This window comes from Sphaeramia orbicularis, chromosome 7, assembly GCF_902148855.1.
Source record: "Sphaeramia orbicularis chromosome 7, fSphaOr1.1, whole genome shotgun sequence".
Lineage (NCBI taxonomy): Eukaryota > Metazoa > Chordata > Actinopteri > Kurtiformes > Apogonidae > Sphaeramia > Sphaeramia orbicularis.
The window spans coordinates 48,091,003-48,116,519 of record NC_043963.1 but is presented as its reverse complement, the minus strand read 5'-3'; the positions used below and the strand labels follow the sequence as shown (position 1 = coordinate 48,116,519).

At 37.7% G+C, this 25,517-nt stretch overlaps 1 protein-coding gene across 4 annotated transcripts in view; it reads right to left on the bottom strand.

Annotated features, from left to right (window-relative positions):
• kcnq2a (potassium voltage-gated channel, KQT-like subfamily, member 2a) overlaps positions 1-25,517 on the bottom strand; it is a 48,244-nt gene that overhangs the window by 2,947 nt on the left and 19,780 nt on the right. The window contains exons 2-16 of one of the 4 annotated variants that reach the window (XM_030139481.1): positions 22,146-22,236; positions 21,940-22,066; positions 21,525-21,700; positions 18,379-18,504; positions 17,260-17,370; positions 15,952-16,047; positions 15,749-15,843; positions 15,045-15,104; positions 14,246-14,275; positions 8,943-9,148; positions 6,033-6,080; positions 5,730-5,747; positions 4,818-4,923; positions 3,333-3,464; positions 1,774-1,867 (exon numbers count right to left, since the gene is read on the bottom strand). In XM_030139481.1, coding sequence (XP_029995341.1) covers positions 1,774-1,867; positions 3,333-3,464; positions 4,818-4,923; positions 5,730-5,747; positions 6,033-6,080; positions 8,943-9,148; positions 14,246-14,275; positions 15,045-15,104; positions 15,749-15,843; positions 15,952-16,047; positions 17,260-17,370; positions 18,379-18,504; positions 21,525-21,700; positions 21,940-22,066; positions 22,146-22,236 — 1,516 coding nt within the window. The remainder of the gene's footprint in view (positions 1-1,773; positions 1,868-3,332; positions 3,465-4,817; positions 4,924-5,729; positions 5,748-6,032; positions 6,081-8,942; positions 9,149-14,245; positions 14,276-15,044; positions 15,105-15,748; positions 15,844-15,951; positions 16,048-17,259; positions 17,371-18,378; positions 18,505-21,524; positions 21,701-21,939; positions 22,067-22,145; positions 22,237-25,517) is intronic. The other 3 variants (XM_030139482.1, XM_030139483.1, XM_030139484.1) reach the window with 3 other exon arrangements.

Below are 25,517 nucleotides of genomic sequence, written 5' to 3'. Positions count from 1 at the left end.
AACATTCTGACCACTGACAGATGAAGTGGTAATAATGTTGATAATTATGTTGCCATGACACCGTTCAGTGGGTGGGACAAATGGCTGTAGGCAGAAAGTGACCACTGAGTCCTTGAAGTTGATCATGTTTATGCATTTGGCGGATGTTTTTTTCCAATGCGACTTACAGGGGAAAACCAATCAAATCACTCAATCAATCAAATTTTATTTATATAGTGCCAGATCACAACAAAAAAGTTATCTCATGACACTTTATATATAGAGTTGGTCAAAACCAGACTCTAAGCCAATTTACAGAAACCCAACAGAAGTTGATGTTTTGGAAACAGGTAAAATGGGCAGTGTATAGATCTGTATGACTTAGACAAGAGCCAAATGACTGGGTTGGAGCATCACCAAAATTGCAGGTCCCATTGGGTGTTTCTGGTCTGCACTACCTGCCAATAGTGGTCTAAGGAGGGACATCCTGATCTCAATAAACAGTATAATGTAAGATGCTTTTTGCATTTCGGCAACATGCAGAGTCAAAAGTTTTTCTTTATAAAACATTAATTCTAACCAAGAGTCCAGTATTTCGCTCTGTCTCTAGGAATTGCTTGAAAAAGTGCGGACTCATAATAGTCTTTTATAATAATATTAATTAATATAATGCTTATATATGTCGAGGCCCAAAACGGAATCTGGCCCGATTCAGAATCGGGCCAGCCCAGAATGGAATTCTATTCTAGGCCGGCCTAGAATGGAATCCTGCTGCTATAATGTTATTTTTATGCCATGTTTAATGCAAATGATCTAAATTATTACAAAAATCAATACATGGAATTTGCAAATATGTGAAAAAAAAATGAAACAAAAAACATTTTAATTGTAAACTATAATACACTTTATTTACAAATAGAACCTAGTGGTACTCCCCACCAATATATGGTACAGTGAAATCGACTGAAATTGACAATAGTTACTCAAGGTATGTAAGACTGAAAATGTAAAATTATGACAAATTATGGAATTATGGATCATTTGCATTAAACATGGTAAAAAAAATAGCATTATAGCAGCAGGATTCCATTCTAGGCCGGCCTAGAATAGAATTCCATTCTGGGCCAGCCCAATTCTGAATCAGGCCAGATTCCGTTTTGGGCCTCGACATATATAAATATTGGAGAATACAATTTTTTCCTATAGCAATGTAGTGGGCCAGACTGACATAGACTACAGGGCAAGAACCAAACTATAATGAAAAGTCTGATTTACAATACACAGTGTTTCATCAATGTGTCAGCAGTTTGTACAGGCTGGAAGAACTTTGAACAGAACTTTACTGTATGTTATAATGGCAACAGTCATCTGAAAAACAGGAGCAACATATACCAAACTAACGCGTTGACACATGGGGATCCACAAGTTGTTGGTGTGGTAGTTTCTTTGCAGTTGTGTATTTGTGCGTGCTGTGCCGCATTTGTCCAGCAGTCACCGTCAAAGTGTTCTGGGTATAGCAACGTGATTGTAAGGTTATTGTATTCCAAAATTACTAATATCTCCCGAAATTTTGCTCGTATTAAACTTGCCCTTTGCACTAGTCTTTTCCTTGACCAAAAATACTTAAGTATACCAAACTGCAGTAGTCAGCTCTTCCACACTTTTTATGAATCCAGAGACACATGCACATAGAGGCCACTTGGCTTTTATAATATAGACAATAATAATACAGTGCTTCCTGGAAACCATACACATACTGTCGAGACATTTCTAACAATCTTTACCCTGTCATACCTGTTTTTCCACTTTGACCAGACGTCCCATCATGCTCTGGTCATCTGCAGGCTCTCCTTCAGGTTTGGGACCTTTACCAACTATCTGGTCCACTCTACCGTTTAAGAAAATAACATCCAAGTTTTACAAAAAATGGTTCCGACCAGTTTTGTAAACTTAAAAAGATCATGACACTATAATGTGAATGATCTTAACATGGAAGTTAAAAAAATATGAGACTTATTATCAATGTTTTAGAATATATGGAAGATGGTGTAACACTAAGAAAAGGAGCATTTCCTGGAACTTCATTTCAGATGGACTGGTGAATGATGTGGAAGCATGCAGAATGAGATTGAGCAGTCATTACTGGAATAATGTGTGAAAAGAGGGGACATTTTGTGTGGGGCCAAAATGCATCACTTTGCATGCTTTTGTGGTGCTTCATGCTTCATTTCCATTGCATCCGACTAGGGGAGCTCTCCCTCTGTCTCTCCAGTGTGAGAGCAAGCATCTTGCACTGCTGAACCCCTGTTGAGCGAGGCCATATGACGTGGCTCATTAACAATCAGTGAAATAGCTGCAGGATGTCTCATGTTTTCGGGGGGGCATTTTTTTGACAACAGCTGATGAAAGCTGGAAATGAAAGTGACGCACAGACTACAGCTGATTCATTGGAATTAATACAGAAAGTACAGTTTTTGGATCCAGCCCAAAGACACATTATATATTGGCCACTGCGTCCTCTCATGTATTATCTAGCTCAATGAGACAGGTCAAGTGGCTTAAGCTCAAAAGGGGTTCCATCAACATAATAATGTAGCTACTTAATATTCAGATTATGAGTAAGGAGCATAATGCTGGTAAATGGTCATACTAAAGGTGCAGTCTATTAACCTAACCTAGGACCTTCAGTGGACTTCTTATGGCGAGGTGTTGATGGGGGAGGGGGCCCCACAATCATATCTATCCTGGCAAGGCACACAGAGACGATATGAGTGCAATGCAAAATGAAGCAACGTGGGAATCACATCAGCTATGGAAAACAAGTTTCAATATATTCCACACACGAGACATACAGTGGGGTCTGACTTGCTCAGTGGATGGAAAGTGTGCATATATTACAGTTGGAATATATTCTGCGTGTTAGACCTGAGGGGATCAAAATGTGAGGAGGCAGATTTGCAGGAGGAACAACAATTACACAATATGTTATATATCTAAAATGAATCAGTGACACATTCAGAGCCAAAGTGAGTTGTACTTTGCTATTAAGAAGAAGGTGAGTGATCTGAAACAGAGATCTGAATACAACACATGGAGCTTGACAAATGAAACAGGCAAATCAATGATCAATCACAACATGTGTGTATCCAGAGAGACCCCAAACACAGCACTGAATCACATCTCTGTTGTGATTAAATGGGTAAAACTCACTAGTCAGAATCCCAAACACCAAAATGCTTCTATCTGTCCTTCATGGTAACCTTTATTCTTATGAATAAGCCACTGATGAGCCGGACGACCTGAAAATGACTGTAAACAGCATCAAACATGTTGTGTAGGGGACATGCACTTGCCTGGACTGTAGGTTCTTAATACGAGACAGCATGTCCAGGTGACCTGCAGAGTACTGCTCAATCACATCCATGACATCATACGGCCGCAAGCTCTCTTTGAACCTCCTCTTTGACACCAGGAACTTCATGATGCTGAGGGATGACAGTGTTTTCACATGTGAACTCAACACAGCAAATCTGAATACTATGACTGCTTCAACTGCCTAAAAAGGTCATTCACTCATAACTTGAATTATTTTTATTTTCACAGAAATTACATTATGACTAATATGCTTATACAGTATACAGCATTAAACAGTGCAACATGTGAAGAAATTACAGGCATTAATTACATTAACTGATTTTTATTTCAAATGTGTAAATGGATTGTAGCCAAGGGAACACCACAGCCACTTGAAATTGAAGCCAGTGCAAGGTATCGTAAAGCACAGTACCACAGACAGCCACTAGATACACCCTTCAAAAGGCCTGATTCCCACAGACGTACACTGAACTTCTCTTTACAAACGCAAAGGCCAAACATTTTTAAGGAGCCTGGTCTCTAATAAGTAATACTATTATTGATCCTTTTATAAATACTTTTGTAAACCATTGTTTGGTTTTATCGTCTGCCCGTTGGGCTTGACTTATAGATGTGATTAACATCGTACTTCCCTGCTCAGCTGAAGTTTTGAACCCTCTGTTTATTGAATAACATGTTTTTTTCCCTGACAGACTGTAGTTGTGGTTAATACGTTTGAGTTTGAACATTTAAACAAATATTATCACTTCTAGCGACAAAAGGCCATGATGGCGATGGTCAAAACATAAAGTCCTAGCTTCAGAATGTTATGAGGGACATCATGGTGGCTCTGTACACCTCTTGCGTACAGTCTATGATTGTTAAAAAAATAAATAAATAAATACATTTCTCATCTGCTCTTCTGTAGCAACAACTGTGTGTAATACTATCAGGTACTAGCATGGCAATGGATACAGAAAACCACCGGTTCCCTGCACATAAAAACTCTGAAACAAACAAAATGTAAGCATACCAGCATGTGTCAGTCTTACACATTGCAGCATTAAAGTAGTTATTTATATATGGAGGTATTAGGAGTATTGGTAGTAAGGTTTTCTATTAATTATTGTTACTGTCTGGGGTACATATCCCTTATCATAATGAATGTTTATGGGACTGCCATGTTGAATGGCATTTTTGGAGTACTAGCAGTGTACCTAACACAGCAGATTCAGACTGAGTGATGCATTAAAAAAGAGGAATAAAGTAGCTAAAAGACATTTTTAAGTCAAAGTGACTTCTCTTTAAGATCTAAAATGTACTGCAATATGGAGGTCACACTGCAAACTGTTACATTAATTTATTTCATGATAGATGCTCATAAATAGATTAAAGAGAAGGTTATACACATACACTATTCTGTCTCCATGGGTCAAAGAAAAACTGCAGAGCCATAAAAATGTCACATTACAACAAATTCTTACCAGATTGCCCTTATTGTAACCTTCAATCCAGGTGGTAATTCTTGAGTGAGAAACTCACAGTGGCAACTCTTATCATCACCAATCTCCTCTCCTGGAAGGCTGGCCTCTACAGAAATAAACACAGAGGCACTTTTAAAGAATATTCCATTAACTCCCACACTCAGTGTCAACAGCAGAAGCAAAGCAGAAATATTGCTTTTAACTCTGAAAGTGCATAATTCATTTATCAAGTTGATTTTCAAGCCAGTTACGTAGCTAGTTGTGAGCGTTGTGAGCGGGCTTTGTGGAACAACATAAAGAAAAGGACTTGGTGCAGAATTGAAGGATAGTGCTGATGGGATAAAGCTTTACTCAAATGAAGAAGTACTCTCTTCCCACCACCAATTACAATTACAATCTAGATTAGTATGTTAGCTAGCGTGGTTTGGCTTAGCCAGAAGGCTGATTTCCAGGTTTAGAAGCATAATGCGAACAGGCAAAGGTCTAATAACAACTGATAAAAAATTAAATGAGAATCTGGTAGGGAAAGTGAGGTGTCTTCATGCAACGTGAAGCGGGACTTTTGGGCATTTTGCCTTTGGGTAAATTTTGTTATTCTCTGCACCACTTGACTTGAACCCACTGTTAGCTTAGCCCTCAACTACTATACATAAATGCAAATAACCATGTGCATGATGTTCTTAGGTTATTAACATAGTTAAATAATGACATGCTTACTGTCAGCTACAGTCATGCTTCAGAGCCTTCAGTCACGGGAAGAACTCATATAAGAAAAATCCAAATAAAAAAAGGGGTTCGTGTCAAGTGAACAAATCTCGGCAGATTTCAGCATGCATGTTTCCCCGACCAGTGCAGCTGAGTTCTCTTTTGATTTTTTTCCCCAACAACCAACAAAATATCCCAGTGTCTTACTTATTAAACCTTCAATTGCTGCAAAGAGAGAGAGAGAGGAAAGACATGGGGAAAGATTTGTTATGGATTCTAGCCGGATGGTAATGGCAGACAAATCATTTCCAAACATGAGATCTTGTGGAGTCCACTGAGTGTGTTCTGGGTCATGTTTGAAAGGGCTGTTCTTGCTTCTCTTACATTTACACTTACCAACTGCATATTAGTTAATAAATTTAACATAGAATATATATATTAAAGTACAAATGTACACTTAAACATTGTATAGAATTTAAACTAAAGACATGTCATGGTGACTTGTCTAACCTGGAGAACTCTTCCGTCCAAAGTCTTCATCCTGCATTTCAATCAGCACTTTAACATGCCATGAAGCGGAGGGAGAAAAACAACTAATGAGAATTGTTTTAAATTGTTTAACAAAAAGGCAAAGAAATGGTGAGAGAGAGAAGTATATTTGCTGATAGTGATACAGAGGCCTGGATGACATATGGATGCATTTGGTTTGTCATAGAAATAAATGATGACTGGACACCAACATCTAAAACAATGAACCTCGAGCCTCATCACACAGTTTTGACGTGTTGGGTTTAGTGTGACCAAGAGTATCATCATCTTTTATAAACATTCTATATATGAGCAAATTATAGTTTACAACCTGCATGGCTATTACTGCCCATGTACAGTCAAAATATCATTACAGATGCTCAGTGGTAATAACATCGTAAAACACATGGCCATTGGTTACTTCAAAAAATCAGGACATCAGAATAACACACGATATTACTGAGAGGGTTTTAAGCTGCAAAATCGCAAATATATTAAATGAATTAATTTTTAAAGGTTAATAGTAAATACATTTTTTATATGATGACATTAATTTCACAAGAAACAAGAGAATCAAATTTGTTCAATATTTATTAAAGTATCATTAGATTTAAATATCTACTTTACTTTGATAGATCTACTAGAATTTTAGCTTTACTTTTTTTAATCCCACTCTACTCAGTAACATCTTTCATTGTTTGAGATTTACAGCAACAGTCAACAGAAAGTGAGTATAAGATAACTGAAATAATTCTCTTTCTTTACTCTTTCATCAAAGTCACTCAGTATTTGAATTTTTCTACTGAAACTGTAAAAATTTAATCAAAAAGATAAATAAATAACTTTATTGTGTTATCAAGTAAATGTTGCATTTACTTATAAACCACCAAACTATTCATTCAGCCTATTCTCACTTTTTACAGTATAATAAACAATAAAGTATCAGTGATCTCAAAGCTAACAAAATCACTTTATTTAGTCTAGTTTTATCAGTTTTGTTTAGCTCATTTTATTTGTTTAAATTAAGCTTCTATGTGTAGAATGTTTACAGGTCCATTTGTTGCCGTTAACAATCAGTGTGAACAGGTTGAGTCTTAAGCCCTATTCGGACGGGATTAGTTTTACATAGGTACGTGGGGTAAATTAATAATTGCCAGAGATTTAGGTCCCGTCCGAATGTACTATGTCAGTAATTATTACCAAATAATGTCAGTAAAGATTACCACGACTTTTACCTCCTGTAAAAGGGTCCGGGAAAATGACCCCAGGTAATACTAATCCTGTGAGCATAGACCAGTAGTTAATATGTGTGTAGATATTTTGTCATATCCTGTTTACAAGTGGTTTTCCGAGGATTTTCAAGCATAGAGGCTCTTGGAGAAACACTTGTTCACCTCGGACAAGTGTGTGTGAAACCTTGTGTTACCCCGAGCCTTATGTTTTGTTTCTGTAGTGGCAAAGCATTTGTTGCACATGTAGTCATTTAATAAAGGAACTGTTCACATACCACAAATGTGTAAACGAGTAAATTTAATGACAATCTATAATAGGAATATGGGAACAACTGGATTTAAATGATCGGGTTCAGACACAAACATTGACATATCTGTCTAGTTCGGGTCGGGTTCGGACGCAACTGTGTCAGGCACAGGTCGGGTTCGGACAGAAATATGTGGCCCAAGCCAGGCTTTATTTTGGACACTCAAGCCTAATTGGAAAGCAACGTCATACGCACTTGACGACTGGAGGGGACGGTAGTGCCTAAATGGATTTACCCCTCCCACTTGTGGTAGTTTTGCTGATATTTCTTATCTTTTGCGAATTTGCCATTAATATTACTGTCCTGTGATAAAGTAGCATTACCCACATGCCCATGTAAAACTAATCCAGGCTGAATAGTACTTTAGAAGGATTTATTGACCTGTCTTTCACAATTCTACCACTAGCTGGCACTAAGGATATTAAAGCAAGTTGTACACATAGCAGCTTTAATTTCTTCAGTAGGATCCGGTCAAAATATTGGATAAAACATTGAGTCCACTTCTGCAAGTCTGCTGAATTATGGTATAACAGGTTTTTATGTTGTCTACATCTCATGCACCTGTTGTTAAATACCAATCTGGATTTACTTGTACTATGTTGGTACAGTATGTCATACAGATTTTACAGCTAACCTTCAAAGACCCAAACAGTCACTGGGAACCAAAATCATCTACTAATATAATGTTTAATAATTTCTGAACCACGAAACCAATCAATCCATGTAAATAATTGAGGTAAAATACAGGCTATCTTTTCATGGCCATCAGAAACAGCTCATTTGGACGTTCAGAGGCTCTGTAGTGAACGTGGAAACACCATTATCTTCTACAACTTTAATTCACCAGTAAAATCCAAGTAATTTGATAAATGACAGTGGCTGGAGACCCTTGTTTTTACATTTATGTATCAATATCTTTGCTTGAAAAGTCACTTTTTCTTCAGTTTTCTCTTTTTTGATTTAACATTCAAATTTAATCTGAGCTTTTACGAACATCTACATAAACAGTAAATTATAGGAAAATATCCGATTGTCAGTGGAAAAAAAATCCAAATTAAAGAGGATAATAACATCATAAATGGTGATAAATTACTTAAGAAAGGTTAAATAGAGAGAAAAAATTTGGAACTGCCACCAAAGTAGCACTGGGTCCTTAATGGGTTAAGATGTTTCAGAGATTTTCTGCATTGTTTACATTTTACTTAAAAATGAAAAGTGCTTGCTTTAAAAAAAAGGTACTATTATTCCTAGTGCGGCTTGCCGTTCTTCAGAAGCTCATCATTCCAGCTCTAATTGATTCTTTTTCACTCATAATAAGGTCAGACGTTCTGCACTATGTGATGTCCCCTCACCCTCAGAGTTTTGTCGTGAGGTGCTGCCGCGGACCCTGAAGGCATGCTTTGGCCCTCGGTTTTTCTCGGTGAAGCTCCAGCTCTTGGTGACTTTGCTGGGGCTGCCCTCTGCCCCGTCCTCTGCCCCCGGAGACTGAGCCTTCCCCTTAGCCACCGGAGCCTTGGAAGGACTGGGGAACACCTTGTCCTTTAGGCTGGCCTTCCGGCTACAGAAAGCAAGTAATACGACAATTAAACTGACTCATACTCATTTACTTTTACATTTAATGACGCTGTAAAAAACACCTATCTGTGTGTAAATGTCTTTATCTTACTGCTTCACTGGTTTAAGTGTAATCTTGGGAATGTGCAGAATACAGCACTGATGTGATAGTAAATCTTACCTCCGCAGAAACGCAAAAAGGGCAAAGTCCTACAGCAGAAGGAGCCATGTCCACATACGAACACAGTAGAGCATTCACTGGTATCAGACAAGCAGCAGGAAGCTACAAGCAAGCATGCATGGGAAGCAAAGTGACTGCACCTCTCGAAAAGAAGATCTCATTCTATGCAAAAAAAGTGATCATAAATCATGCAAAATAAATCACCATTATACTGTGTGCTCCGCCTGATACATGAAACGTGGTCAAAGAAACGCACTGTTAGGTATCAGCAATGTGCACCTTGCCTGCTGAACAGAAATTTGTGAGGGCTGATTAGGCAAAAAAAAGGCAGCAAGCAAATTAACTGCATAAAGACATTACTAAACAGAAACCATAAATCAACCGTGACAGGGCAGTAAACAAGGTTAGATATCAGCATTGTCTCAGAGGAAAAAGAGAAAAGATGTGGCAGATTAGCGCTAGTATTTATTTAATAATGAATTGTTTTAGACATCATTGACAGAAGCGCACTACACCAGAGAGATTAAACATGGGAAAAGTCCAATCTGCTTATTTGACATGTTATCCAAAAATGCCCTAATTCTGTGATTTTTCCAGCAGGAGAGAGAAATGGAAGTAGGAATGAAAGGAGACACACAGACTTGCAGTGCAGTTGTTAGTATCTGTGCAGTAACTATACCTAATATTTCTTGGACAGCACCCGCAAAGTCTGTCTTTGTGTGCATTTTCATTACTGGAGTGGTCGCATTAGAGGAGACACAAAACAGATAAAATAGCAGTGGATACAGTGAACAAAACCAGCAGTGTGTGCCATACTGTGAAGCTAGTAACACTTTATAATAACTATATTTCAGTTTTAATATTACTCATTACCAACTAGCGCTAGCAAAAGTGGAAATGTAATTGTCGTTTATTATTGTTCACAGTGCTTAAATGTATTTTAGGATTTTATTTTGCTTTCTCTGCTGGAGTGAGATAAGAAGATTGATACCACTCTTGTCTGAGTTACAGAGCTAGAGCCAGGGGGTTATTAGCTTAGTTTAGCAAAAAGATTTATAGCAGGGGAAAGAGCTTGCCTGGCTAACAGCTAGGTGCTTAAATGGAGAAAAGAAAGAAAGGTATGGGTTTACCAGGCCCTTATTGGCAGTCAGATTGCATTGCTTGAGAATATTGCATAGCTGAAGAATAATGCACTTGCTCTGCTGCAGCTTTTCCTTTTTTTTTTTTTTTTTTTTTTTTTTTAAAGCTCATTCATGGTATAGAGTACTGCAGAAATCAATCTTAAAATAACAAAATTATTTAGCATTTTTATCTTCCTGGAGCACTCAGCTCAAAGTCAATGGTTATTTATTTATTTTGACATGGGGGGGGCGGGGGCTAGACTCATGAAACATTGCAGATATGGTGGTACCTTGACTTACGAGTTTAATTTGTTCTGTGACCAAGCTCACGGAATGAATGCATTAAAAATTTCCTCACTGAAATTTATTGAAATGCCATTAAACCTTAGAACGGATAATAAGTCAAAATATATCAAGATAATGTCTATCGTATCCAAAACTTATTTCTAACATAGGAGTAATGTGATTTGAACCTATGCATAACTTATATTGAACTAATCTCCAACACATATTGACGTATGTAGATGTATTTGACATGTTCTGGATGACCTCTTTTCACCTCTTGCAGACATGTGGCAAAGCATTTCAGCACCTCCCCTCTGGACAGCGACCAGACTTTGCTGTGCAACAGGAGATAATACCTGTAATACCTAATATCACCATTTTCCTCATGAATTACAATTACATTAGAATTACATTTAAAAAACTAACAAACTAAAATAAAATAAATTTCAATTAAATACCCAGTATTAATTTTCCAAAGCCACAGGGAGCCGCAGCAGAAGGATAAAAGAGCCACATGTGGCTCCAGAGCAGCCTGGTAGGATATATAAAAAATAGGACCAATGGCCCTGTAGCTTACCGGCCAAATGAAAAGCTTCGGGAAATGTATCCAGATGCCATTTATTATCACCCAGTTATGTGTATTTATTATATTACAGAAATAGCCCATGTTTTGGTCATATTCCAATCAGATCTGTAAAAATTCAAATTCCAACTTGATATCATTGATACTTACTGATTTATTGGATCAATCCACTTCCTATCTGTTATAATGGGAAAATGTTTCAAAGTGGCACCAAATCCAAAATCAGATCCGGATCCAAATAATTTCACAAACTTTTGTTGACATCATCATAAAGAAGCTGTATACCAAGTTTGAAGTCAATCGGAATTATAGTTTCGGAGAAGAATGGACGACAGATGATGACGATGACGGACACCGCATGACGACAATAGCTTACGGCCTGTCGGCCAGTAAGCTAAAAATGGGGATGACAGGAGGAACCCGTCAGTATTCCTCAAGACACTGTGGTGAGCAGAGATATGAAGGATCCACCACCAGAATACTAGGGTGGTCCAAAAAAATTTTTTTTAAGATTCTCTGGATTAGAACCCTGCATTTGGTTCCATATCTGGCCAAATTACTTCGGTCCAAATTTTATGCACAAGACATGTGAAGATTGCTATACTATAACTAGCCAAATGAATAAGGCATATTAGAATAATCTGTAATTTTATTCTTAAATTCAAACTGCAACTCGCATAAAAATGTTACTTAGAAAGTCCAGCAGCCACTGTTGCTTTATTGAAATTACAAAAAAATGTTCCTGTGTTCTTTGACAACTTGGAGCAAGCACTGTTTGTGATCTTCATTTTTCGTTTGGCTACAGTTGAAGTCTTGAATAAGCTTCATCTCTCTTTCAGCAACATCATTGACAACTTTTCTGGAATGCACAGTTTTAGCAGCCTTCTGAAAGTCTTCATCATCAGTGCAGTCTTCTGGAGGAATTCTTAAGAATGTTTGTGGCAGATCCAAAGTTTCAAAGAAACGCATGGTGCTGGTGGTGACAAAATCATTGATCTGCTTCCCTTCATAATCTGCTTGATTAAGGGCATCACAACACTTTAGTGGAACCGAAAGAACCTTCATTTTCCATAATGTTGTGAACCATCAGCTGCTTCTGCTCTTGTGTCACACTGGAGTCGAAGAATGCCAGGCCAACCAATTCTTCACTCAAGTACCAAAGATGTCAACCGAAAACTGTTAAGGCTGCTTTCTTGACAACTGAATTTTCATACTGTGGCAGCTTTTTAAGGAATGCCAAATCATTTGCAGGGGCTTTCACTGGTGATGGGGCTTCAAACCATGCTCTGATGTAGAGGCTTTGTGCAACCTGTAAAACATCTCCTTTTTCTTCCAAATTTTTTCCTAAATCATCTTTTGAATGCCAAAACCTAATGCAGGGTTCTAACTGAGGTTATCTGAAACTTTATTTTTTACCATGATTGCTGGACCACCCTACAGAATACCTATGAGCTGTCCTCCAACATTTTTCTTTTTTTTTGGCTACAACAACTAGCTTTGGCATATTTGAAGCTTGCTCGTAACTCAGATTTTGACTCACAATTCAAAGCAAAAAATCTACGTTGGCTCATAACTCGGAAAACTCATATGTTGGTGCACTCATAAGTCAAGGTACCACTGTACACCAGTTTCATTATTTCATTTCACATTAAAATCCTTGATCTTATGCACTGTGTGACTGAAAATAGCCATTTATGAAGAAGCATTTCAATATGGAGTATCTTAGTAACAGCTCACAACAGTAGTAACAGCTCACAGGTTCACTCACATCATGTTTAGTGACATACTCATAGCATTCCATTTGGATTGTGGTGAAACAGCTACAAGTAACATTAAATGCTAATGTTGAACATCCTTGGAAGCATGTGTTGTAAGTACGTAAGTCAATATAATATATAGGAATGGGCTGTAGCTGTTTTTAGATATTTTCATCCAGATATTCTACATATTCTGGGTTGAAACATCATGGTGACCACAAAATCTCCTCAAGAGGAAGGCTTTTTGTAGAGGAGGTACACTGAGCACATGAAACCATGTTGTAAGTCAGAGGTTTAGTGGTGCTGATGTTGCAGTCACATGACTGAGTTTTAGTTCATTTATGATCTGACGTCTTTACTTGATTATAAATATAAATACATTCTTCAAAAATTAGTAATCATTTTCACACACACATTTTATAAATGTATGTCACAGAACTGCAAAGCAAACGGAAAAATTCAATTCACTTTTTGGTGCTAATATCAGGGCTGGCTGACAAATGTAACCTGCAGCACTCTATTGGAGAAATGTTGATGAAGTCTTTAAATGCGCAGACATGAGTGATTTCAATAGTTTTTTTTTTTTTATCTAACTCTCAAAAAACTGTCAAAGACCTGTGTGTAAATATATTTTAGTGATGTTTTTTCAATACCATAACTATGGAGATCCATAATATGTTAGGTCTGTAAAGGACTAAGTCATGATAAAGTGTTACCAGATTGTCAACAATTTCACTTGTTTCTATTATCAAAAACAGTGTGACAAAAGTCAAGCAAAGCTTTAAGTGCCCACAATCGCTTTTCCCCGGGGTGATGCTAAAGGCTAGAGTATCAAAGAACAGCTTATTGGTGAATATTTAATAAAGATGCGAGTTGGGAGTGTGGCCAAAGTGAGCTGATCTTTGAGCACCATGTGAGCAAATGCAGCATGACCGTTCTTGAAGGAGGCACTTCACACATCGCCACATCCACATCAGGCACACTGACACACTTTCAGCACATGCTTACGACTGGATTTTCAATTAACCTCAAGACATAAACACACAAACACACGCATCCTGATAGACTGAACATACACTCCCCCAAGAAGAGTGCCTCAGCAGCAGCTAACAGCAGAGTTGAAAAGAAGCCAAAGTGGAGCCAAAGAGAAATAAAAACCAATCAGATTACAGACCTGGGAGAGGTTTCTGTCTGAGACTCCTTCCTGTGAACAGAGAAGATATGATTTAACACAGAAGCACTAAACTCAACTGGAAATGTGAAGAGCATTACATCATTTAAAGACATCTGTTTAGTAGACATGCATTTTTACATTAATGACTATTTAAACCACCAACCAGAGGCTTGATATTTAAATTATATGGTTTTTGAAGATGTTTTTTTTTTTAAACTATTGCTCCAATAAAAGTGTGGAGTTTTGACCCCTTAATGCCTAAATTTATTTACAGTTATATATATAAAAAAAAAAAAGATTTGGGTTGCTGTCCAGCAGATGCTAAATTAAGAGGAGATTGTTCATTTGAATATGTCACATACATTACACTATGATACAAAGTAGTGACATCAGGCATAATTGTCATGATTGCCATAAAAATGATTAAACAAAATTTCCAATCTAAAGTATATAGAGGATTTTATTCATGCTACTATTGATCCAGTCAACAATCCAAACAAAACAAAAATCTTTCATAAATCAGTAGAATGTAATGAAATTAAAAACACCATTACAGAAACAGGCTGTTGAAACTGATCGTCAGGGATCATAGATAAACATGTAACAATTTGTACGTTCACAAAGAGTGTTGAACAGCACCTCATTACAAAAACAGTGGAATATTGAGGTGAATTTCTGACAATAGTCTACAAGGGGTTCTATTCCACATTTGCATCACTCACTGATTGTCATGAACACGACTCCATCATGACCAATTTGACATCATGCTTTTAAATCATCAACAATGTCATGTTTGTACCTGAAAGATTTGCCCTTCAGATTCCTCAGCAGGTCCAGCTGGTTCAGGGGTGGAATAAGTCTGCAGATGGACAAATGAGCTTTTCATTATTTTTATCAAGACACGGTTCACTAACTCAGTGCTGAAAGGCTAATTCTTGCCTTTGGGTCCTTTCACATAAATTCCATTAAATTGGCAGTTGTCTTTTCTGTAGTCATGACCTTTTCACCAAATTAAAATTGGAATTAAACTGAATACTAGGCCATTTCCAAATAGAGAAGATGAGAAGTGGTTTTCTTGGAGAAGCATAAAAAGACAGAAACCTGTGTTGTGAAAGGCAAGTACAGCAGCTTACACTTGCTGATTCACAAGGATGGAAAGCAAAATAAGTGGCTAATTTTACAAAGTACCTCCTGGCAGTGCTCATCTTTTGAAAAACATTTCAGAAGAGTGTTAGTGTCCCTGCCAATACAGCAACCTCATCCACTGTAAAATTACCCTTATTAAAGTGAAACGTGAACAGTCACATTGGCATGTGGTTCATAAGAGACAGTAGCATCTGATTCAATAACCGAGTTTGGAATACAATAAAAAGAGGATTTTTCTGTTGGTTCAGTTTTCCACTTGGCTTCCCAAAATCAGGAGAGGTGGCAGAATGTGATAGCGAATGTGAACAGGTATTTATTGGAAATGCACAGCAATATTTAGCTGGTGCGATCACTTACCTGTACATTGGAACAGCTACAGTCTGCTCATAAAAATCCCAAGTGCACAGCAGATCTGTGCGGGAAAGGTTGGTAGCATAAAACCTCCAAGCAGCCTGCATGGAGAAATTCAATAAAATGACCTGTTAACAATTGTCACGAGCCCAAAAGACAGATGATCTCTCTCTCTCTCTTTCTCTGAGTGTAAAATATTAGAAGGATACCTGAATGAGGCCTGCTGCAGGGTTACGCCTCTTCTCAAAATGTTTTTGCCTATGTTGCTCTTGGACTTTGAGGGCAAATCCAGAACCCAGGATGCCCTGTGTAAACAAGGGTACAGTCCTATAAAACATCCAGGTAAACTGTAATATCACAGATTTTCTTGTCTTCAAAGCCTCCAGGTTAGAGAAAAAAACGCTGATTTTCACCATACCTTTAAAAGTCAATGTGGTAAAAAAAAAAAAAAAAAAAAAAAAAAAAGACCGCTTCACACTAACTGACTGCTGATCCAGCACTCCACAGTTTTGTATGTATGATAGACTGAGCAGCACTTAGCTGCTGACTCCGACATCCTCAAATCTCAGGTGAGGCATTGAACATTCACCAGAAACTGACAAAAACATTAGTGACTGGAATTACAACATCTTGGGATGAGAGCTTTCTGAGTGTAAATGGAGATTTTGTGTATTCAAAGGAAGCTTTCATCTTATTGATACTATCTAAGTACCACAGAGGACAACGTAATGTAAGAAAATGACTCACTTAGAGCACTTTCTTGACTAGAGTACTTAATAGTGACCAAAGCTGGATCATAAAAGACTGAAATATCCTCATGGGGATGAGCTTTGTAATGCAGTATAAAGTACAGCAAAGCATATCTTCATATTAAGGATGACTGCATTCTTTTTAATTGTTCAGATGCAAACGTTATGGTTACTCCACTTGTGCTTTAGTTCAAAAAATGTCTACTGTGTTGTACAAAAGAAGAGCCTGTTCCTACTTTTTCTTTCTTTCTTTCTTTCTTTCTTTCTTTCTTTCTTTCTTTCTTTCTTTCTTTCCTTTTTTTTTTTTTTTTTTTTAAAGTAAACACCTGTGTATTAAAACTGTGGTAGCCAAAGGATACCACAGTTTTAATTAGATGTTTTTGAGGTTTAATTGTATAAAATACCACAATACAATAATTACAAAATCCTTATAAGTCCTACAATTTTCAGGCTGGAGTTGATTTGTGTTGTGTTTAGGGCCATTTCATGACTTTACATGTAGTTTTGAAGGTTGTTTTTACATGATTACTGAGAAAAAGTCTCCTGACAAATGTTCTGATAATGTTCACTCAGTAGACGCTAGAGTATTTGTCAGTTTTAGGTTCATAAGTGTCATACGGTTACTTTATGGGACTTGATCAGAACAAGATGGATGACATAGGCAAGGACATAAGGAACTTTATTGTCATTGCAGTTTCCAATAATTAATTGTTTCCAGCGACCAACATTGCCGCATGTGCTCATTAGTCCTGATAAGTTTAAACTTACCGCAGGAAGTGCAAAGAAGGCCACTCCTATCATGCTGAATGTGGCTGCCAGCAAGCGACCATTCCAGGTCTTGGGAACCTTATCTCCATAACCAATAGTGGTGAGAGTGATCTGGTGAAAGGATAAATTAGAATTAATGCTTCATTTAACTCAGGGTTGGGTAATCCTGGTCCTTGAGGGCTGGTATCCTGCATGTTTTAGATGTTTCCCTCTTCCAGCACACCTGAAGGTCATTATCAGGCTTCTGCAGAGCTTGGTGATAGGCTGATCATGTAAACCAGGTGTGTTGGAAGAGGGAAACATCTAAAATACGCAGGATATTGACCCTCGAGGACCAGGATTGCCCACCCCTGATTTAACTCATAAAGACTGAAAAACAACAACCGCCAGGAACCAAAAGCACCGACTGATCTAAAATGTTTAATACCTGTTGATCCACTAATCCTATCAACACATGTAAATAATTGGTGTAAAATGCAGTTTGTCATCTTTTCATGGTCATCAGATATGACCCATTTGGACATTCAGAGGCTCCATAGTGGACGTGGAAACACTGTCATCTTCTAAAACATTGATTCACCAGTAAAATCCATTCAGTGTGATAAATGACAGTAGTTGGAGATGCTTGTTTATATGGTTATTTAAGTATATGTTTTGCTTTAAAAGTCACTTTTTCTTCAGTTTTTTCTCTCTTGATATAATAATCTTTAAATTTACTCTGAGCTTTTATGAACATCTACGTGATCATCAAATCAAATATAAGAAAATACCTGATTTACACTGAAAAATGCAAAATGAAGAGGATAATATTATAATAAATGGGGATAAATAACTTAATTAAGATTAGGTTTAGACAAAAAAAAAACATTCGGAAATTTGGAAGTCGACACAAAAGGAGTTTTGGGTCTTTAACCCTTTATTGGACTATTTTTGGTAATTTCCCCAAACATTAAATAGGGGTCCAATCCTGTGCCTCAGTGAGGTCAAGAAGCAGCATATTGTTTTTTTTTTTTTTTAACACTATACAGTCAGTGTACAGAGAGATTTTATAGACATAGACAAACAGTGACTGAACAGACTAAATGTTTTAATTGCTTTGTTTGTTTTTTTTTGTCTTACCAGCCCCCACCAAAGTGCATCTGCATACGTTTCAAATTCCTTATTTTCCTCCTTCTCCACAGAGTAGACCAGGAATGAAGCCAGGATGAGGCAGAGGAAGCCGATGTACCAGGCTGTAATGAGCTCCTACAGGGAGAACCAACACAATAAGCATCAGCGACCCTAAAGTAATAAAGTGTCACCCTGCATCCCCCAGAAAGCACTGATGTAACCTTTGTGAATTGGTAAAATTGTCCATTCTATAATAATATTTGACATTATTATGTCAGTCACATGCCCTCTGTGGCTCATAGAACTTCATAAATATCTTTATTTCCCCCGACGCCGCACTCATAACCCACCCACCGTCTCTCATTCTCGCAACATGACACACAAAAACAGTAGGAAATTTTCCACAGCTTGTTAGTGTGAGCAGGAAATTCTATTTTAAAGCTCATTAAAAATGAAGTGAGGGAAATTTTTTTCGTCATTCTGACAGGATTACTTGGAAAAGTTTCAACTAGAAGTCATGTGTCACTGAAGAAGCACGTTGAAAAACAAAGGACTGCAGAACTTTAGCTCAAAATCGGATGACTCAGGTTCAGTTTCTAATTCATCATTGTTTTTTATTATGAGTTCAAATTTATTGTATATAATTTTATTTTTTGTGTTTTAGATTTTTCTAGAGTAGAACTTGGGCTGGTTGGTATATCGACATTCTTGATGTAAACACAGTATATTTCCATAAGAAGATTTTTCCATTGGTTGGTCAGTCCCCATTATATAAATACAATATTTCACAAATGGTCGGACAGAATCCTTTCACATTAATTGAGAATCAAAGATGAATTGAAAAGAGTTTGGAGGCCAGAGGTGAAGGTCACTGTGACATAAATACTGTCCATGGACAGCGGATGTATCTGATGGACCTTACAGTTCAGCTAAGGTGGATCAATGTATTGCATTGTCAAACAAGAAATGAAATGAGACATTACAGTTTATAACAGTATAGATAAAAACTGTTTATATCAGTATACATTTCTAACAGTATAGAGTGATGCTGCGTTAATATAATGTCTTCCCTGTGTTTAGTCTGTGGGTGTTTGCATTTCTCTTCTGTAACAGCAACAGTTTCATAATGAACCAAAAATAGTTGGATATTTTCACACTTCTCACAATAACATAAAAGAGTTCTAACATTTTATTTAATGCTGGCTAAAATGAATAACAAACATGTCCTGATATCCCAGTGTCCCGTTTCTAACCAGACCTAGAGGGTTTTTTTATTCTGGAACTTTGTGGAACGACTCTGGGCCTGAGCATGACCTCACTACACAGACTGGCCAAAACAAGTCAGACACAATATTTATTTGGACCGTCTTTAGATTTGATTACAGGACACATTCACTGTGGTATTATTTATGTCACATAATATCACAATAATTATCATAACATTTATTCATGCATTCATTTTTCTCAGACTAACTAAAACAGACTGCTGTGTAAAGTCTTGTCACATCCCAAAGGTTCTCAGTGGGCCTCAGGTCTGGACTCTAGTGGACAATCCATGTGTAAATGATGTGTCATCATCCCTGAACCACTCTTTCATAAATTGATGAACCTGATGAATCCTGGCTTTGTCTATCAAACTGATGGTTGTGTAAGAAATGAGAAGCTACTCACTGCATCAGCGTTAAAGAACTTATTGCTGCTGAAACATATTCATCACTGCAGTAATTATCCAATGGACGGACCTGAATTAAATCCAGGCGAGGACTTTTTTTGCCAGGCAAAGTGTGATGCCTTCCTACCGTATAAAGAAGCAGTTTTTATGCCAAAACCTGATCAAACCTGAATATCAGCCTATAGGCAAAGGTGATGCAGTAGTTTTTTTGTTTAAACGTATCTATGTTGTTTTGTTTCTGCAATGTTTATACTTACAGGTTGGTTTGAGTTATTGGCAAGCGACTTAAATTGTCATTTAGTTTTGAGGATGTGTTTTCTTTAACTTGAAAAGGCACAAGTTGATTTATACTATCTTATACTTACTTCTTAGGGCATTTTGAGTCTTGAAATAATGGCTGAAAGTATCGACATGACACTTGCCAAAGTTAAATGCTGGTTCATTATTGGCTGTAAAACATTTGGGGTGTCACGAGGTGTTCTAAGAGGGACCTGTTTTAACTGGTTTCAATGCGAGCACTTCGAGATTTTCCTTCCTCAGCAAACTCAGCATGCACTGTGAAAAGAGACTGACACCGTGAAGGCATACTGTGGCTGTTTTTGAGCTGAGGGGGCCATGACAATGGACCTTCGCTCACCAATGCTTCAGTTTTTGGAATTACTGGAAAAAAAAACTGACCTTTCAGCATATTTTAATGGTCTTACAGACTTCTGCATCTACTTCTGACTTTGACTTCTGACTGTTTTTGGGTAGTGGTAAATCTACCCCATGATGGGGAGTTTTGGCTGGGGGGTTAAATTGATTGACAGCTGTAATAACCAATGCTGTTTCCATCAGACACTTCTTTACAGCTCTAATTTATCGTTCAACCAGAGGCTTGGAAGAGCAGCATCACTTTTCCATAATGAGGGTGGTTGGGTAGTCACCAGATTTAATTTAATCTCAAATTTGCAAGACAGGAGAAACTGACTTTGAGTGAGACCGGTCTCTGTCTCAGCAACACAATCTGATGAGATCTAGCAACACAAATTTCATCTAAAGGACGTAAAAACAAAACAAACCAAAAAATTGCTGTATGGTAATTTTACATATACAGCATTTATTGATTTTTCAAACTGTACTGTTCCATACCATGAGTACAGCTGACAGTATATTATCTCTGTTACAGAGGATCTTTCTTAAAGTGTGTGAGGATGCTGCTGCACATGCAAAAGGTTCCAGCAAAACAAGTTCTCCCCAGACACTGTTCATCTGATTTTTTTTCTCTATTCACAGTAATAATGGGCTCAGCAAACATTTTCTCTGGTGCTAGCAAAGCAATAAAAGAAAGCGTGGATATGTGGTCTAGATATTTGATTGTGCGTCTACAAAACCATGAGCATATATTTTGGAAAAAAATGATTAGCTGATCTCAATAAGTCTTGCACAGTAGCTGAACCACAGCTAAAAGCTTTCTCTCCCCACTTCCCCACAGTACGATCACCTTGCTGTGAGCATATACTACAGATCCCAGCAGCTTCCAGGTGCCTCCACGACGGTCCATACGCAGCATACGCAGGATCTGCAGGAATCTCAGACTCCTGATGGCCGAGGTGGCAAACACGTTGCCTTGAGATCCTGCTGCCAGCACAGACACTGAGGCGATCAGCACCATGATGTCTGGAGGCAAACGCAACACAAAGAGAAGTGCACATATCCTTGATCAAATCAACCTCAATTAACAACACTTTACTGTGTACAATGTGTTACTTTGTTATGTGATCTCCGTCCGCTTGCACCAGTTAAGTTTCAGCCTGAAAACAGCACTTTGGAAATATGACACTACTTATCTGTGTTATATTCATCTGAGAAAGCAAGGTGAGAGAAGTGACAGCCAGATAAACACACTGTTTTCTCACCTATGACGCAGAAAGGTTTCCTGGCAAATTTGAGCCTCCCTCTCCATCCTCTGTATCGACAGCAGCAGCCAGCAGCCCATATCCTTACAATGTACTCCACTCCAAAAACCACGATGGTCACAATTTCCTATCAAACAAATGAAAATGCTTCAATTAGTTATTGAATGTACAAGAAGCGCGAGAGGGGAACAAATAACTATACCTACCAGGATGTACAAGGCACTCTCTGAGCTGTTTTTGAACTCTCTGATGGTGGCAAACACTGAGAGGATGAGGCAGGAGAAGACCAAGAGGAAGCTGCAAGAGAGAAGAGAAACCCAGTTAGGAAATACATAGTACATCAAAGATGGTTTTGGTCCTGTTGGAATACTTGCGCATGAAACTAAGACTTTGTTTTGAAGGTCAATTGTGTCTTGAAATAAATGTATTTTTATATGATCTTCTCACAAAGAAAACTTGAGATTTTATTTCATCATTTGTCAAGACCACTTCTCTCAAAATGTAGGAATCATATGACAGGTAGAATAAGTAACACTAGCCAATCTGACTGTCTTAAATTAGCAATCTGCCTTTAAATCATCACCTCTTCAAGGATCTATTCAGAGATGTTGCTCAAATTGAGCTAATAATACCAACAAACTGTATATTAGCCACCTAAAGCGTAGTTTGCACAGTTGCATCCCAGATATTTGCCACAGCCCTGTGCAAAAGCGAAGATTCAGCATATATTGTAAGATACAGCTAATGCAATGAGCTCATTGGTATAGCTGACACAAATTCATCCAGGGGCATAGAATTCCGTAAGGACGCTAGGGACACGTCCCTACCAATATCCAGCCACTACTGTGTAGTCACTATCAATACAACCGCTGTCCGCAGTGTTTAGTCAATGATTATGGCACACAAAGGGTTAATAGTTGGTTTCTGCCTGAAGTCCCACCGCTAACGTAAATGTCGCTCTCCGATTGGCTCTTTGGTTTTGCTAACATACATGTGATTGGCCGTCCCCGCTGTCACTCCATCTACTTGTAAAAGGAACCTGCTAGTTGGACCGCTAACGTAAGTTTTCAATACGTTTGGCATTTGTTCTGCCTGGGTCACGTTACCTAGACGGATTTGAATATCAGTGGTGTCATTTACATTGACATTTGTACATGTGTTTATTTGCATCCGTGCCCGTGTGTGTGTGCTCGGTAATTAGGATGTAAAGGATGTCAAAGAAAAGAAATCTGGTCAGAAGACACTTCTTTAGGAGTCAAAGTGTAAGTTACTTCAGGGGTACAGAACTGCAGAGGCTCAAGACAGATATTGAATAAAAGACACTATTTAATGCCAAACAGAAACACTTTTTAAAATCTACTTTACTTATTATTTAATGCATTTCTATGGAAGAGCAACTGTTTAAAAAACACACATAAAGAAAATTTGTGGGGAAAATACAATAAAACCTCAGATTCTAAATGTGATTTTGTCCATATTTTGGGGTAATAAATTACATGTAATAATTGGAACTAAAAACCTTTTTTGCTTAGGCAGTAACTGTACCATCAAACTCTATGATCACTGTTTCCCTAATCTGTTCATATGTCATGCATCAACATATTTTTGTCAGGTGACAGACAGTAGAGAGGCAGCAGGGGGTAGAGGAGGAGAGGCTCAAAATTCACAGGTGAGGTTAAATAATAATGGATATGTTAATCATAAGAATAATACCGCAAAATGCATTCAATTCTTGTATTGTCCTTAGATATTCAGGTATGCATTATAAACATGTCAGTTACTGAATTTTTCTTCTGACTATGATTGTTTGCTTGTTTGATCAGCTCGACATGATGTGAAATTATGATTGTCAATGCAAAAAAATATCAACTTTCCGGAGTGCTGCCTTGGAGCACTTTCGTGTCCCCACCAATTTCAAAATCAAACCTACTCCCTTGAATTTATCAATTGATCATCAACACATTTATCTAAATCACTTTGAAAATCAGCATGACACAGTCAACATGCTCCATATTTGAGGATGTGTTATGTGTTAGCGGATCAGTCCACCATAACATGAACATTCATATCTGGTTGTATGTCCTGCACAACCACATGATTTTGTTGCATATTGCCTTTTTATTTGCTTCACCAACTTGATCCATTGCCCCAACAACATTTGTCAATAAATTTCTATAGAAAAACTCCATATAAACTCCCAATGTCCATAAAAAAAAAACATCTATTATCATGTTCTATGTCATTTGCTTAGAAGACAGATGAACACATGCTGCTCAGTTTCTGAGTTGTAGGTGGGTACAGCTGTGGACTGAATGAATTAGTGTGGCAGACACTGGGTGGGACTTTCATTAATGAAAAATGTACCAAACTGCATAAAAAGCAGAAGCTCGTTTAATATGACCAAATGAGTGAATTAGTGTGAGCCAATGAAAGCTAGAGAAAAGCAAAGACAGAAGAGTTACAGTTACAGGAATTTCAAGGCATTTCCAGAATGACAAAAGGAAAAGTTGACACATAAGAAACTACAGCGATACTTTCCAATATAAACATGTTTACATACAAAGACTACAGGAAATCCATTAAGCTAACGGTCCATCAACTCAATGACGTTAACTTATCTCTGGTTTATAAATTGAACACATTAGACCATTAGCCACTGCCTCTTCTTTATAAAGACAAAGCCATCTTAAACCCCTCTGTGTGTCCGGTGTGAACCATGACATTAGCTTAGTGCAGAAGTTATCACACGCTTTATGCACATTTTCTTCATAACAGGATGAGAGTGGCTGTCAGATTACAAAACTGCAAAGACAAAGACCAATCTACTAAAATATACAGGGGTTGGACAAAATAATGGAAACACCTTAAAAAATCAACCAAATATAATTTAATATGGTGTAGGTCCGCCTTTTGCGGCAATTACAGCCTCAATTCTCCGAGGTATTGATTCATACAACTTGTGAATTGTTTCCGAAGGAATTTTAAGCCATTCTTAAGTTAGAATACCCTCCAACTCTTTTAGAGACGGTGGAAATCGACGTCTTACTTGAATCTCTAAAACTGACCATAAATGAGGTCTGGGGACTGTGCCGGCCATACGAGATGCTCAACTTCATTAGAATGTTCCTCATGCCATTCTTTAACAATTCTAGCTGTATGGATTGGGGCATTATCATCTTGAGGTGAAGGTGTTTCCATTATTTTGTCCAACCCCTGTATATCATAATACTGGAAGATGCCAGAGTGTCTGTGTATGTGTGTGTGTGTGTGTGTGTGTGTGTGTGTGTATATGCACAGTTCTGAGAAACTGAGACATTTTTAACTGGCCAGTTTGGTATCTACAGTTGAGGAATAGTCCCATCTCCATATTAAATATCTCGGCAAGTTGATAGGACCAATATTTTGGGAGATAGTCATTTTGGAATACAATAGCTTAACAATCACCTTGCTCGGTTGACTGGAAGCGCAGTACCATATTGCATGATGGGAAATGAAGTTAAAAACAGGAGATTACACATTTTACTAACTTCTGTCCATAGATATTGGTATTAATATGACCCCTGGTTCCCCACGGGTCA